Source organism: Neovison vison, chromosome 13 (genome assembly GCF_020171115.1).
Source record: "Neovison vison isolate M4711 chromosome 13, ASM_NN_V1, whole genome shotgun sequence".
NCBI classification, from domain to species: Eukaryota; Metazoa; Chordata; class Mammalia; order Carnivora; family Mustelidae; genus Neogale; species Neogale vison.
In genome coordinates this window covers 107,042,274-107,057,753 of record NC_058103.1, presented here as the reverse complement: position 1 = coordinate 107,057,753, position 15,480 = coordinate 107,042,274, and the positions used below count along the sequence as shown (strand labels likewise).

The 15,480-nt window shown below is 39.2% G+C and overlaps 1 protein-coding gene across 3 annotated transcripts in view; it reads left to right on the top strand.

Annotated features, from left to right (window-relative positions):
* Positions 1 to 15,480, top strand: part of DPP8 (dipeptidyl peptidase 8) — a 67,976-nt gene that overhangs the window by 19,387 nt on the left and 33,109 nt on the right. For all 3 annotated transcript variants that reach the window (XM_044231521.1, XM_044231522.1, XM_044231523.1), the window contains 4 exons: positions 3,468 to 3,641; positions 5,816 to 5,984; positions 12,940 to 13,050; positions 15,188 to 15,316. In XM_044231521.1, coding sequence (XP_044087456.1) covers positions 3,468 to 3,641; positions 5,816 to 5,984; positions 12,940 to 13,050; positions 15,188 to 15,316 — 583 coding nt within the window. The remainder of the gene's footprint in view (positions 1 to 3,467; positions 3,642 to 5,815; positions 5,985 to 12,939; positions 13,051 to 15,187; positions 15,317 to 15,480) is intronic.

Below are 15,480 nucleotides of genomic sequence, written 5' to 3'. Positions count from 1 at the left end.
TTTCCACAAGCAGTGCTCAAGAGTTCCAGTTTCTCTGCATCTTTACCAATACTTATTCTTTTCTTGGCTTTTTAGAGTTGCCATCTTGATGAGTATGAGGTGGTATCTCATTCTGGTTCTGATTTGCCTTTCCCTAATTATTAGTGATATTGAGCATCTTTTCATGTGCTTATTGGCTATTTGTGTGTCTTTGGAGCAATGTCTGTTCAGATTCTTAGCCCATTTTGTATTCAGGTTGCTTGGGGGTTTTATGGTTTATGTGTTGTATTGTTTGATTAGTTACCACCAAAAGAATATGTCCGAATCCTAAAGGTGTTTGTGACTGTGACCTTGTTTAGAAATAGGATCTTTCGGGGCGCCTGGGTGGCTCAGTGGGTAAGGCCGCTGCCTTCGGCTCGGGTCATGATCTCGGCGTCCTGGGATTGAGTCCCGCATTGGCTCTCTGCTCGGCGGGGAGCCTGCTTCCTCCTCTCTCTCTCTGCCTGCCTCTCTGCCTACTTGTGATCTCTCTCTGTCAAATAAATAAATAAAATCTTTTAAAAAAAAAAAAAAAAGAAAAGAAATAGGATCTTTCAGGGACGCCTGGGTTGCTCAGTGGGTTAAAGCCTCTGCCTTCGGCTCAGGTCATGATCCAGGGTCCTGGGATCTAGCCCCACATCGGGCTCTCTGCTCAGCAGGAAGCCTGCTTCCTCTTCTCTCTCAGCCTGCTTCTCTACCTACTTGTGATGGCCATCTGTCAAATAAATAATCTAATGTAAATGTAAAAATCTTAAAAAAAAAAAAAAAAAGAAATAGGGTCTTTCCAGATATAATTAAAGATCTCAAGATGAGATAATTCTGGGTATAGGGTAGACCCTAAATACAGTAACTGGTATTCTTTTTTTTTTCCCCCTCAGATTTTATTTATCTATTAATGAGAGGACATGAGCTGGGGGAGGGGACAGGGAGAGGGTGAATTAGACTTCCCACTGAGCAGGGAGCCCGACTTGGGGTTTGATCCAGGACCCCGAGATCATGGCCTGACCTAAAGTCAGATGCTTAACTGATTGTACCACCCAGGCAATCCAACTGGTATTCTTACATGACAAAGGAGAGGGAAATTTGAAACAGACACAGAGGGGTAAAGATCATCTGAAGATTACAATTAAATGTTGCCATAAACCAAAGAGTCCATGAGCCACCAGAGCTGAAAGAGGCAAGGAAGTATTCTTTCTTAGAGCCTTTGGAGGAAACATGACCCTACTGAGCTCTTAATTTTGGGCTTCTATCCTTCAGAATTGTGAGAGAATAAATTTCTGTTGTATTCAGTCACCAAGTTTGTGGTATAGCAGCCCTAGGAAACTAATATATATTCTTTGATGCACACAGTTAAAGTTTGATAAAGTACAGTCATTCTGTTTTCTCTTTCATTGCTTGTGCTTTTGACATCATATCTAAGAAACTATTGTTTGATCCAGGGTCACACAGATTTTTGTCTATTTTTTTATATGTGAATTAAGTAGCTTGAGCTCTTACATTGAGGTCTTTGATTCATTTTGAGTTAATTTATAATTACCAGGTTCTCTTGTGAAAGTTAATTTCTTAGCTGTGAAGTTTCTTGTGTTCTGATTATTAAGACATATTAAGTACAGACCAAGTCCAGTGACATTCAGGGAGAGTAAGAGGGGAGAAATTAAAATACAATCATATTCTCAGAACTGATTTTGGCTTCAATCAGAAGAGTCTTAAGAGATACCTAAAGGGATCAGAATTAATAAAACTATATGTTCATTGAATTTACAGGGTTTTTTTTCTATTGGAGCTACTTAAAGCGATCAGAGTTAATAAAACTATATGTTCATTGAATTTACAGGTTTTTTTTTCTATTGGAGCTTAACACACATGTATAAATGTAGATACAAGTAATTAAGTGTTCATAAAGAAGTGGTACAGTGAATACAAAAAAGTAGGTGTGTTTTTAGAAAGATTTCTAGGTTGTCTCATATTTATCCTCACCTAACATTACTTTAGGTTTGCAAGTACACACATGTATTTGCCATCCTTGAACAGTGTTTACTTTGTGTGCTAGCTTAGTTTTGGAGTGATACTTTTTTTTTTTTTTAAAGATTTTATTTATTTATTTGACAGAGAGAGATCACAAGTAGGCAGAGAGGCAGGCAGAGAGAGAGGAAGGAAAGCAGGCCCCCTGCTGAGCAGAGAGCCCCATGTGGGAGTCGATCCCAGGACCCTGAGATCATGACCTGAGCTGAAGGCAGCGGCTTAACCCACTGAGCCACCCAGGCACCCTGGAGTGATACATTTCTGCCAGGAATACTCATCTGTATTCCTTTGTAAGGCATCCTTGATAGTATAAACCATGTCTGCTTCCCTTATTTATTATACGCAAAGTATTAAGAGCTCAGAGGGAAAATGTGGATATAAATTTTTTTGTTAGCACTTACTCAATTTGTTTTCTTTGTATTCCTTTTTAAATCTTATACCTGCACCAAATAATATCTCTAGCTTAGGAAAACCCCTCATCATCATCAGTCATTAATTACAGATAGTCTTTGAGAGAGATTTTAACAGATGCTGCAGGTAGGAAAACAAAGTGACACAAAGTCTGCTCTTAAGTTTTTTTTTAACCTGTTTCTAGTCAGAAATACTGAAAAGAGTGAAAAATGGTATCACAGTCAAATAAGTAAAAGACATAGTAACTCTTACATAAATTTTAAAGAAGAGATGACTGTACATCATAGTGGATCAGGAAACTTTCTTTGGCAAGATTGAATCAGAGCTAAGGTTTTGGGATAATGGTAGAACTTGGATGGATGAAAGAAAAATAGCCTCTCAAAGGGGATAGTGGAACAGACAAAGACCAGGAGGCAGAAACTCATATGTTGGGTTTTATGTCAGTGACATGACCACCCCGATCTAGGGTTTTATTTGAAGAGTATTAATAGATGTGGTGGGAAGGTATTAATGACAGCTGATACTTGAGAACTTACTCTATGCCAATCATTGTGCTAAACGCTTGACGTGTTTTTATCTAAGTTAATCTTCACAAAGCTGAAGTAAATGATATATTACTATTTTGAAAGTGAGAACAATTACTTTTGAAGAAATTAAACTACTTCCCAAAGTCAGTGTTCTAATGAGTATCATAGCCTAGATTCAAACCACTTGGTTTCAGAGTCTGTGCTCTTAACTACATGTAACACTGCTCAATTACATTTAAGTTATAGAAAGTCTAGAATGCCAAGCCAAGTGATGAGACAATTCTCGTTCTCCACTATATGCAGTAATCATCTAGAGACCCTTTACCAGTAAATCTTCCAGGAAACTTCCTAAAATTAGTTTGCTTAGTGTTAACTGGCACATTTTGGAGTCATTGAACATGTAGACTCGGTAATATGGGAGATGCTAGGATTTCAGTGGAAAGCTTTCAGAAGACTGAAGTAGGTGACTTCTCTTTCCTTTTGCATTAGGCAACACTGGACTATGGAATGTATTCTCGAGAAGAAGAACTATTAAGAGAAAGGAAACGCATTGGAACTGTTGGAATTGCTTCCTATGATTATCACCAAGAAAGTGGAACATTTCTGTTTCAAGCTGGTAGTGGAATTTATCATGTAAAAGATGGAGGGCCACAAGGATTTACTGTAAGTTCATGTTTCTATTTGTTAAATCTGTTTTTGGGTACTAAAGGTTATTTGCATCCAAATCAGAAAGGTAATTAAACCAAAAAATTAAATCTACCCACCAAGTGAGAAATTTAATAGTAAAGAAAGCAAGATACATAAGTATTAATTTCTTGTGTAAAGAATTAATCATTTTTGCAGTGACGTTAATAGGTAATTTTTTAAATGCTAAAAATACTTGCTATGTAGGAAGATTTAGTAAAGGACATCAATGCCCATTTTCTGAGTTAAGGTTGAGGAGGATTTTGGAAGATATTGTTACGGCAAGGCAGTCTAATTTTGGTTCTCCTAAAAACTTAACTGATTTTTTAAGATTTTATTTATTTATTTGACAAGGAGAGATCACAAGTAGGCAAAGCAGCAGGCAGAGGGAGAAGAAGAATCAAACTCCCTGCTGAACAGAAAGCCTGATGTGGGCCTTGATCTCAGGACCCTCGGATCATGATCTGAGCCAAATACTTAACTGACTGAGGCACCCAGGCACCCAAGAAACTTAATTCATTTTAATAAATGGTTTTATTTATTTATTTTTTTTTTTAAGATTTTATTCATTTATTTGACAGAGAGAGATCACAAGTAGGCAGAGAGGCAGGCAGAGAGAGAGAGGAGGAAGCAGGCTCCCTGCTGAGCAGAGAGCCCGATGCGGTACTCGATCCCAGGACCCTGAGATCATAACCTGAGCCGAAGGCAGCGGCTTAACCCACTGAGCCACCCAGGCGCCCCTGATAAATGGTTTTAAATGTTTGCTTTTACTCCAGGCAATTTTTTTTTTTTAAGATTTTATTTATTTATTTGACAGAGATCACAAGTAGGCAGAGAGGCAGGCAGAGAGAGAGAGAGGAGGAAGCAGGCTTCCCGCTGAGCAGAGAGCCCAATGCGGGACTCGATCCCAGGACCCTGGGATCATGACCTGAGCCGAAGGCAGCGGCCTAACCCACTGAGCCACCCAGGCGCCCACTCCAGGCAATTTTTTATGTTTTTTTGTTTTGTTTTGTTTTTTCTTTTTTATAAAAGATTTTATTTAATTATTTGACACAGAGAGAGAGAGAGAGAGAGAGAGACAGCGAGAGAGGGAATACAAGCAGGGGGAGTGGGAGAAGGAGAAACAGGCTTCCTGCTGAGCAGGGAGCCTGATGTGGGACTCGATCCCAGGACCTTGGGATCATGACCTGAGCTGAAGGCAGATGCTTAACAACTGAGCCACCTAGGCACCCCAAGATGTATTTATTTGAGAAACAGCAAGAGATAGAGCAAGAGTGAGTGGGGGAGGGGCAGAGGGAGAGAGAATCTCAAGCAGAATCCCCAGTGTGTGTAGAGCCTGATGTGGGGGCTTGATCTCATGACCCTGAGGTCATGACCTGAGCTGAAATCAAGAGTCAGATACTCAACAACTGAGCCACACACGCACCCCTCTCCGTAATTACATGGTAATTAGAACTATTAAATGGTATTAGAACTATTCTTTTGTTGGAATTGTATGATCCTGGCTTTTGTTAAATCTTTTTGAGTGTACTATTTTATATTGGTCAAATGAATTTGAAATATTGAATAAGTAGTCAATAAATAAGTGCTTAATAAAAGTATTTACCAAGCAATAATTAAACAGGTTTGGATAATAAAACTTATGAAGCACTATTATATTTTTTTATTTACTTTCCTATTGGGGCCCTCCAGATGGCTCAGTGGATTAAGTGTCTGACTCTTTTTTTTTTTTTTTAAGTGTCTGACTCTTGATTTTGGCTCAGGTCATGCATGATCTCATGGGTCATGGGTTGTGGGACTCTGCACCCAGTAGGGAGTCTGCTTTTCTCCTTCTCCTTTTCCCTCTGCCCTTCCATGTACATTCGAGTGCTCTCTCTCTCATGCTCTCTCTTGCTTTCATTCTCAAATAAATAAATCTTTAAAAAAAATCTTTGTTTACTTTCCTATTACCCTTAGCTTTCTAATTGATAGTAAGAAAAAAAAAAAGAGTCTGTCCTTGTAAGTTAAGGCTTGCAAAAGTGTATTTTTCTGAGGAGCAGTTATAGTTGACATTTTACTTGGAATTATTGTTCATTTTATAGGAAGGGTGTTGGCAAATGAATAAAGTATGTATCAGCCTGATACTTGCTTTAAAAATGTCTTTTCTTTTCTAGCAACAACCCCTACGGCCGAATTTAGTAGAGACTAGTTGTCCCAACATTCGCATGGATCCCAAATTATGCCCAGCTGATCCAGACTGGATTGCTTTTATACATAGCAATGATATTTGGATATCTAACATCGTAACCAGAGAAGAAAGGAGGCTCACCTATGTGCACAATGGTAACACATAATTCTTCAAATTTACTTTTCTGAAAAGCATTTTTTAAATTTTGCCTTTGCTCACTTTTTGAAATTGAGGCAAAGTAGGTTACCTTTATACTTTAAATTCAAATCTTTAAAAAAGTACAGAGGATAAATAATAGGTACCACCCACATAATGCTGCCTTATTTTAATGTTCATTTTTAGATAGCATTGTAGCACCTCTGACATGATTGTTTCTTTAGCTTACTAAGACTGCCAGGATTTCCCCAAAACTGTTTTCATTAAAGTAATATTTCAATTAAAAAAATCTTGGGGGGCGCCTGGGTGGCTCAGTGGGTTAAAACCTCTGCCTTCGGCTCAGGTCATGATCTCAGGGTCCTGGGATTGAGCCCCACATTGGGCTCTCTGCTCTGTGGGGAGCCTGCTTCCTCCTGTCTTTCTGCCTGCTTCTCTGCCTACTTGTGATCTCTGTCTGTCAAATAAATAAATAAAATCTTAAAATATATATATATATATTGGGATACCTGGGTGTCTCAGTCGGTTGAGCATCTGCCTTTGGCTCAGGTCATGATCCTGGGGTCCTGGGATCGAGTCTCACATCAGACTCCTTGATTACATCAGGGGAGCCTGCTTCTCCCTCTCCTGCTGCTGCTCCCTGTTTGTGTTCCCTCTTTCTCTCTGATAAATAAATAAAATCTTTAAAAAAATTAATCTTGCTTTTGGGAAACAAACAAATACCTAATACACAAAAATTTATCTACCCTTCTTGGAGAGCCTACTTTATCATAATAGGAAAAACGAAACTTTGTAGAATTGTGTGTATTGTGGAAATAATTAATTTTCTTTTTTTTTTTTTTTTAAAGATTTTATTTATTCATTTGACAGAGAAAGATCACAAGTAAGCAGAGAGGCAGGCAGAGAGAGAGAGAGGAAGGGTAGCAGGCTTCCTGCTGAGCAGAGAGCCCGATGCGGGACTCGATCCCAGGATCCTGAGATCATGACCTGAGCCAAAGGCAGCGGCTTAACCCACCGAGCCACCCAGGCGCCCGAAATAATTAATTTTCATTGAAGTGATTATAGTAATCACTTCTCAATCACTGCTCAAAGCACAGGAAAGATGTAGATGTTTTCCTCTGAAGCTTTCATACAAATGAAAGATGGGAAATGGTATATTGCTTTTTCTTTGAACACATGAAACAAAAGATTAGTAAGTTCCACAGTGAAGGATGGTCACTTTCTTTTTTTTTTTTTTTTTTTAAAGATTTTATTTATTTATTTGACAGAGAGAGATCACAAGCAGGCAGAGAGAGAGGAGGAAGCAGGCTCCCTGCTGAGCAGAGAGCCCTATGCGGGCCTCGATCCCAGGACCCTGAGATCATGACCTGAGCCGAAGGCAGCGGCTTAACCCACTGAGCCACCCAGGCGCCCAGGATGGTCACTTTCAAAATTCATTTGTTCAATCTTATTTAATCCAGTGTTCACAAAGCTGAATTATTGGGCATATTTCTGATTAAGTTATTTTAGAAGCCTTTTCCTAAACGATTTTCGTTGGTAGAAAGAACACTGAATTAGGAGTCAAGAAATCTGTTCTAGCTATCCAATCAATCAATAAAGATAGGTTAAGTTCCTATGCACCAGGTAACACGGCAGGAACTAAGAGTACAGAGTTGAGTAAGACATAACCCAGACCCTCAAGGAAACTATATGAATAATAAAACAGAATGATAAGCAAATGTAGGGTGTTGTGAGGGTATCAGTATGGGATAGTGGTCAAGAAAGGCTTCCTATAAGAGATGACACCTAATTGGCACCTAACCTGATCTTAGATTTGACTGCACATTAACCGGTACATTCCAGTGAGGGGACCACCTGAGAAAGGTCTTAATGCAGAAGGTGGTGTATGAGGAGTTGAAAGCAGTCTGACAGTTCTAAAATGTAAGGCTTGAATCAAGAAGATAACGGTAATCAAGACAAAGGTTATCTGTATCTCATGTAAATCAGCAGAGTCTCTAACATGAGGTGGGGGTACACTGAAAGTTTTAAACAATTGGATGGTGTGGTCAGAGTCCTATTATAGATAAATTGTTCTGGATACTTTGTGAAAGTTGTGTTTGAAAAGCCCAGGGCTAGAGGCGAGGACACCAAAACTTGACTGTTGAAGTTATCCAGGTTTAAGTGGACAAAGATTCTATGGAACATCAGATAGGCCAAAGGGGATGGAATAGGGAACTTTTTAAGTGAAAAGCACATGTTTTGGGGGCGCCTGGGTGGCCCAGACTATTAAGCATCCAACTCTTGATTTTGGCTCAGGTCGTGATCTCAGGGTCTTTTTTTTTTTTCTTTTTTTAAGATTTGATTTATTTATTTGACAGAGATCACAAGTAGGCAGAGAGGCAGGCAGAGAGTGAGAGGGGGAAGCAGGCTCTCTGCTGAGCAGGGAAGCCGATGTGGGGCTCAATCCCAGGACCCTGGGATCATGACCTGAGCTGAAGGCAGAGGCTTTAACCCACTGAGCCACCCAGGCACCCCGTGATCTCAGGGTCTTAGATCAAGCCCCGTGTTAGACTCCATGCTCAGTAGGGAGGCTGCTTCCTCCTTCTCTCTTTCCCTCTGCCCTTCCACCCACCACTACCTCCCTGCTCCCACTCTCTCTCCCTTTCTCTCTCTCTCTCTCTCTCTGTCAAATAAATAAATAAATATTGAAAGAAAGAATGAATGAAAGGAAGGAAGGAAGAAAAGTACATGTTTTGCATCTCCATTTGGAGTCAGGGAATCAGAACGGCTACCAATGACAGTAGGATTAGGTTGATGATTAGTAAATCTAAGTTGGAAATCCTTACTGTTTCTTTATGCTTTAACAAACATTGAACTCTCATTATGTACTAGTTATCCTACTTGAGGCTGGGAGTGCAAAGCTCTGACAGTAACCGATAGAATTAAGATTTTTTAGTCTAGTTTCTCTTCTGTAGAATTGTTTTTCCACACAGGATATTGTGAAGATTGACAGAATTTAGGGGCGCCTGGGTGGCTCAGTGGGTTAAGCATCCAGCTTTTGATTTCTGCTCAGGTCATGAGCTCAGTGTTGTGAGATCTGTGCTCAGCGTGGAACCTGCTTAATACTTTCCCTCTCCCCCTCCTTCCGCCTCTATCTCTTTCTTGACAAAATTTAAAGTAGAAAGCACCAGCACCCTGCAGGATGCTATAGTATTGTTCTTACTATTATTTTCCTTTCTGTGCATATAGGTATGTGGTATGTTTATTATTTTCAAGATTAATGTACTTGTTAAAAATGCAGTCTAGGGGCTCCTGGGTGGCTCAGTCATGAAGCATCTGCCTTCGGCTCAGGTCATGATCCCAGGGTCCTGGGATTGAGTCTCACAAGGGGCTCACTGCTCAGCGGGAAGCCTGCTTCTCCCTCTCCCACTCCCCCTGCTTGTGTTCCCCCTCTTGCTGTCTCAGTCAAATAAATAAAATCTTTTAAAAAATAAAAATGCAGTCTAGAACCATTCCAGTTTGAATTCTAGATCTACCATTTTGTACTTCTGTGACCTTGAGTAAGTTATTTAACCAATCTCTGTTTCTGTATCTAAAAAGGTGTGTCATTTATAGTGCTCTTATGAGGTTATAATGAGTTTATATTTGTGAAGTGTTTAGGATGGTGTCTGAAACCTAGTAAGAATGATGTGTTTAAGTAGAAAGATAGGTACAGAGTAAGCATCTTCACTCTTAACTCTGCTTACAGTAAGTTTCCAAGTGAAAGTTGGCTTTCTGATGGGGTTAGTCAGTGAACATGTGCAAGTGTTTCCTTTCTGCCTAGTATGAAAAGGAATGTGAAAGTAATATAGTACCAGCCTCCACTCTCAAATGATATATTGACCATCAGAAGAACAAAGCGATACCTTTTATTCATGTAATAAATAACTCTTAATAATTGAAGTCTATAGTAAGTGAAAGGGAGATAGAAATGAGTGGTTCTCACATCCAAAAGAGAACAAATATGAAACAATATGGTGGGTATAACTTTGGGGTAGTTGAAAGATGCAGGAAAACCGAACACTGGTTTTGCCTATATCATTAATTCCGAAATTCAAAAAACTTTTAAAAACTGAGCTTAGGGGGCACCTGGGTGGTTCAGTGGGTTAAAGCCTCTGCCTTCGGCTCAGGTCATGATCTCGGGGTCCTGGAATCAAGCCCCGCATTGGGCTCTCTGCTCAGCGGGGAGCCTGCTTCCCCCTTTCTCTGCCTCCTTGTGATCTGTCAAATAAATAAATAAAATCTTAAAAAAAAAAAACAAAAACTTGAGCTTAGTTTTCAGTAGCTGAGAGCTTAAACTCATTTGCTGGCAAAACCTATCCTGAACTGACCTGAGGCTATTTATAATCTTAATTCTACTTAGTGCGTCTATTCATAAGTTTGCTACAGGAATATTAGTGTATTCAATTACAGGGTATTTGATTATCCTGCCAGAGATGTTACATAATTACATAGTAGATATATGATAAATATGAAAAATCCCCCAAATTCTGAGTTCCAAACACTTCTGGACTCAGAATTTTTGGATAGGGGATTATTGAATCATGTTGCACATTTGTCTGACTATATAGAAAATACAGATAACCAAAAACAACACATTGATGCTTGTCTATAATATTGAAATCACTATGACATTACCATACACCCATTAGGATGGCTAAAATGAAAAAGATTAAGAACACAAATGTTGGAGAGGAATTTTCACACGTGGCTAGTTAGAATATGAAATAATACAAATACTATGGAAAACTATGTGACAGTTTCTTATAAAGTTAAACACTCATCATACTATCCAGTCATGCCACTCCCAGGTCTTTATTCAAGAGAAAGCATACACCCACAAAGACCCCTATACAAGAAAGATTATAGTATCTTTATTCATATCACCAATAAATGACAATGACGATAACAGCCCAGATACCATTAATAGGTGAATGGATTTTAAAAAACAAAACAAAATGTGGTATGCTCTGAAATACCATCCAGCAATAAACAGGAATGGATTGTTGATACATGTAACAATATTGGTGAATCTCAAAAAGCAGACAAAGTATGACTTCACTTATATAATACTCTAGAATATGCAGAACTAACCTCTAGTGACAGGAATCAGATGAATGTTTGCTTCTGGAGTGAGAATGGGTATTGACTGAGAAGAGGCAGGAGAAAACATTCTGGGTGTTGGAAATATCATATGTCTTGATAGGGTGTGATCGGTTACACAAATATATACATTTTTCACAGATAGCACACCTAAAATTTTGTTAATTATAAACAGTTTTTTTAAAAAATGCTTCTCCTTGGGATGCCTGGGTGGCTCAGTTGGTTAAGCAGCTGCCTTCAGCTCAGGTCATGATCCCAGCGTCCTGGCATCGAGTCCCACATCGGGCTCCTTGCTCAGCAGGGAGCCTGCTTCTCCCTCTGCCTCTGCCTGCCTCTCTGTCTGCCTGTGCTCGCTCTCTCTCCCTCTCTCTTTCATAAATAAATAAATAAATCTTAAAAAAAATAAAAATAAAAAAATGCTTCTCCGTAGTCTGTCTCATATTTGGAGAGAACCACATTTTGGTTTATATCCCAACACTTTTTTAAAATGTATGTTTAACATTTTTATGAATGAAATTATAGTGTACATGCCATTTAGTAATAGGGCTATTTTAAATCCAAGTATATTACAAATATTTCTCCATGTCATGAAATTTTTTTTTTTTTAAGATTTTATTTATTTATTTGACAGAGAGAGATCGTAAGTAGGCAGAGAGGCAGGTAGAGAGAGAGAGGAAGAAGCAGGCTCCCTGCCAAGCAGAGAGCCTGATGCGGGACTCGATCCCAAGTCCCTGAGATCATGACCTGAGCCGAAGGCAGAGGCTTAACCCACAGAGCCACCCAGGCGCTCACGAAATCTTTTTTTTTTTAAAGATTTTATTTATTTATTTGACACATAGAAAGTGTGTGTGTGTGTGTGTGTGTGTGTGTATGCACACGCGCGCATGCCATAGAGCGCAGGCAGGGGGAACAGCAGAGATAGAGGAAGAAGCAGGCTCCCTCCTGCGTAGGGAACCTGATACAGAGCTTGGTCCCAGGACCGTGGGATCATGACCTGAGCCAAAGGCAGATGCTTAACCAACTGAGCTGTTCAGGCAGCCTTCCATGTCATGATATTTATAAAATTTATGACTTTGGGATGGGCTGGGGGGGAGTATATATATATTTTTTTTTTCAAAGATTTCATTTGTTTATTTGTCAGAGGAAAAGTACAAGGGGAGCGACAGGCAGAAGGAAAAGCGGGCTCCTCACTGACCAAGGAGCTGGAAGGGGGGCTCCATCCTAGGACCCTGAAGGCAGACTCTTAACTGACTGAGCCAGCTAGGCATCCTGGGAGGGTTATTTTTAAAGCAAGAGTTCCCTTCAAACTATTTACTGGAAAGTGTAAAACAGATAAAAGTTGACTGCAGGAAGGGGAGAGAGGAAGAAGGATGAAGATTACATGATGTTTAAGACCCATTCTAGGTCTAAAGTTGGACTTCTTTGGGTAGAAGTTACAAATCACTGTGCCTGTTTCCATGTATCCTTTTTTTCCATGATGCTAGTAGCTAAATGGGGGAAATAATAACTGACTTTTATGGAGCACGTATTTTGGTTCAGGCTTTGTTCTAAGTGCTTTATGTGAATTAATTCACTTGACCCTAACGACTCTTATTCCCATTTACAAATGGGACACTTCAGTGGAATGAGGTTGGTTGATTTGCACAAGTTCAGTCTGTTAGTACATGATGGAGCTCAGATTTATATCCAGTCCATTTGGCTCCAGACTTCCCCACAATACTACAGCTACATTTCATTATGCATGCAGATTTCATTCAGCATGCAAATCATTGTGCTTAGTACCTATGAAAAGTTAGAGAACTTCCTGTGATAATTTTGCTATTTATGTTTGTCTAGAGCTAGCCAACATGGAAGAAGATCCCAGATCAGCTGGAGTTGCTACCTTTGTTCTTCAAGAAGAATTTGATAGATACTCTGGCTACTGGTGGTGTCCAGAAGCTGAAACAAGTAAGGGGGTTCAAAATAATAGAAGTTAACTAAAATATTATGAGATTCAGCTGCCAGTTAGTTAAGTGCTCGATGCTAAGTCCTGAATAGTAGATTATGAAGTCATGAAGATTGTATCCTATCAGTAGTTATTTAGAATATATAGGTTATATCCCACTATAAGTAATTCTAATAAAAATAAAAAAGTAATTGCATTAATAACTCTGGTCTTTAACTCTTTTTGCCAGTCTTTCATGTAGAGGCTGGTGTTAGTGGCAATATTGGTGACAAAATAAAAAGAAAATCCTATACCCAGTGCATTCCTGTAAAAACGTAGGATTGACTGGAGTGCATAAATGTATGGCCAAATTAGTGTATGAATGGATCAGGAAAAGGGCACAAATTCCTCCCTTTGCTGGATGAATTCACAAGTATTTTATTGCCTGTGAAACAGCTTTCTCTGAAGATCTAGTTAGAAATTTGCTTTATATTCTAGCCTAATGTTTTATAGATATATTGTATACAAAAACTAAAAACAAATCTTATGAAGCAATATTTACCTCTATGTGTAATGCACTCTGATATTGTATATTTTTTGTTCATTGTATATTTAAGTGCTTGTTACTACCCATTAATAGATTTCATGACATAATAATGGATTGCATTTTTGATTTTTTAAGTAAGCTCTTTGCCCAGTGTGGGGCTTGAATTCACAACCCCAAGATCAAAAGTTGCTCACTTTACTCACTGAGCACCCCAGCAGCTCCTATTTTGAACATTTCTCTGAGGGACCATGAAAAATACTTATTTTTAAGCCATGTCTTAGATTTGGACATTCAGTTTTCAGATGTAAAATGTTTTGCCATAACTGTGTTTGTTAGAACAAGATTCTAACATGAATTAGAGAAACCATAAAAAGAAAGCTATATTCTGTTTAACTAGCATTTATATTCAGGGTGTCTGGGTGGCACAGTTGGATGGGTGTCCGACTCTTTGTTTCAGCTCAGGTCATGGTGTCTGTCGGGGTAATGGAATTGAGCCCACATCTGCTCTCACAGAATCTCTTTGTGGCTCTCTTCCCCTCTCTTTCTGCCTCTCTCCCCTGCTCTTTCTCTTTCTCTCAAATAAATAAATAAAAATTTTTAAAAATAGCATTTTTGTTACAGGGAATATTATACATATAATTGAGTAATTTATTTTTCAACAAGGAATGCATTTTAAGGTATGCATGGACTGAAGTCCTAGGTGTGCTTACCCTGTTAAATATGTATAGGTACAGGGGCATCTGGCTGACTCAGTCAGTAGGGTATGTGACTCTTGAACTCCAGGTCATAAGTTCAAGCCCCATGTTGGGCGTGGAGCCTACTTAAATTAAAACAACCACCACCACTCCCCCAAAAGATATCATTATCTTCAGGTTTTACCTTTCTTTAATGAGCAAGAGTGATTTAGTAGTAACTCACCTTCCTAGTGCAAAGTAGTGAGACTTTGATATGCAAAAGGCTGTGTTTCAATGGAATACTATGCAGCCATCAAAAGAAATGAAATCTTGCCATTTGCGACAACATGGATGGAACTAGAGCGTATCATGCTTAGCGAAATAAGTCAAGCGGAGAAAGACAACTATCATATGATCTCCCTGACATGAGGAAGTAGTGATGCAACATGGGGGCTTAAGTGGGTAGGAGAAGAATCCATGAAACAAGATGGGATAGGGAGGGAGACAAACCGTAAGTGACTCTTAATCTCACGAAACAAACTGTTGGTTGCTGGGGAGAGGGGGGTTGGGAGAAGGGGGGTAGGGTTATGGACATTGGGGAGGGTATGTGCTTTTGGGTAAATTGGAAGGGGTGGTGAACCATGAGAGACTATGGACTCTGAAAAACAATCTGAGGGGTTTGAAGTGGCGGAGGGGTGGGAGGTTGGGGTACCAGGTGGTGGATATTATAGAGGGCACGGCTTGCATGGAGCACTGGGTGTGGTGAAAAAATAATGAATACTGTTTTTCTGAAAATAAATAAATTGGGAAAAAAAAAGGCAGTGTTTACATAAATTTATTTTTCACTATGGGAAATATACTACTAGAGGGAGTGGTCGGTTATGATTACTCTCTGGAATAATTCTTCTAAATTTTCAATATTTAAATTCCTTTTAAAAGCTCCCAGTGGCAGCAAAATTCTAAGAATTCTGTATGAAGAAAATGATGAATCTGAGGTGGAAATTATTCATGTTACATCCCCTATGTTGGAAACAAGGAGGGCAGATTCATTCCGTTATCCTAAAACAGGTACTATATTCCATTGACATTTATATTCACTCATTTCTACTTTCCAAACAAGATTCTCTCTATAGTCATCCAAAGGTATGGCCAAATTAGTCATTTACAGCTTTCGTAAAGATAGATTATTCATTAAGTGTCACTGAAGTAGATTTCTTAATCACAGGCTGATC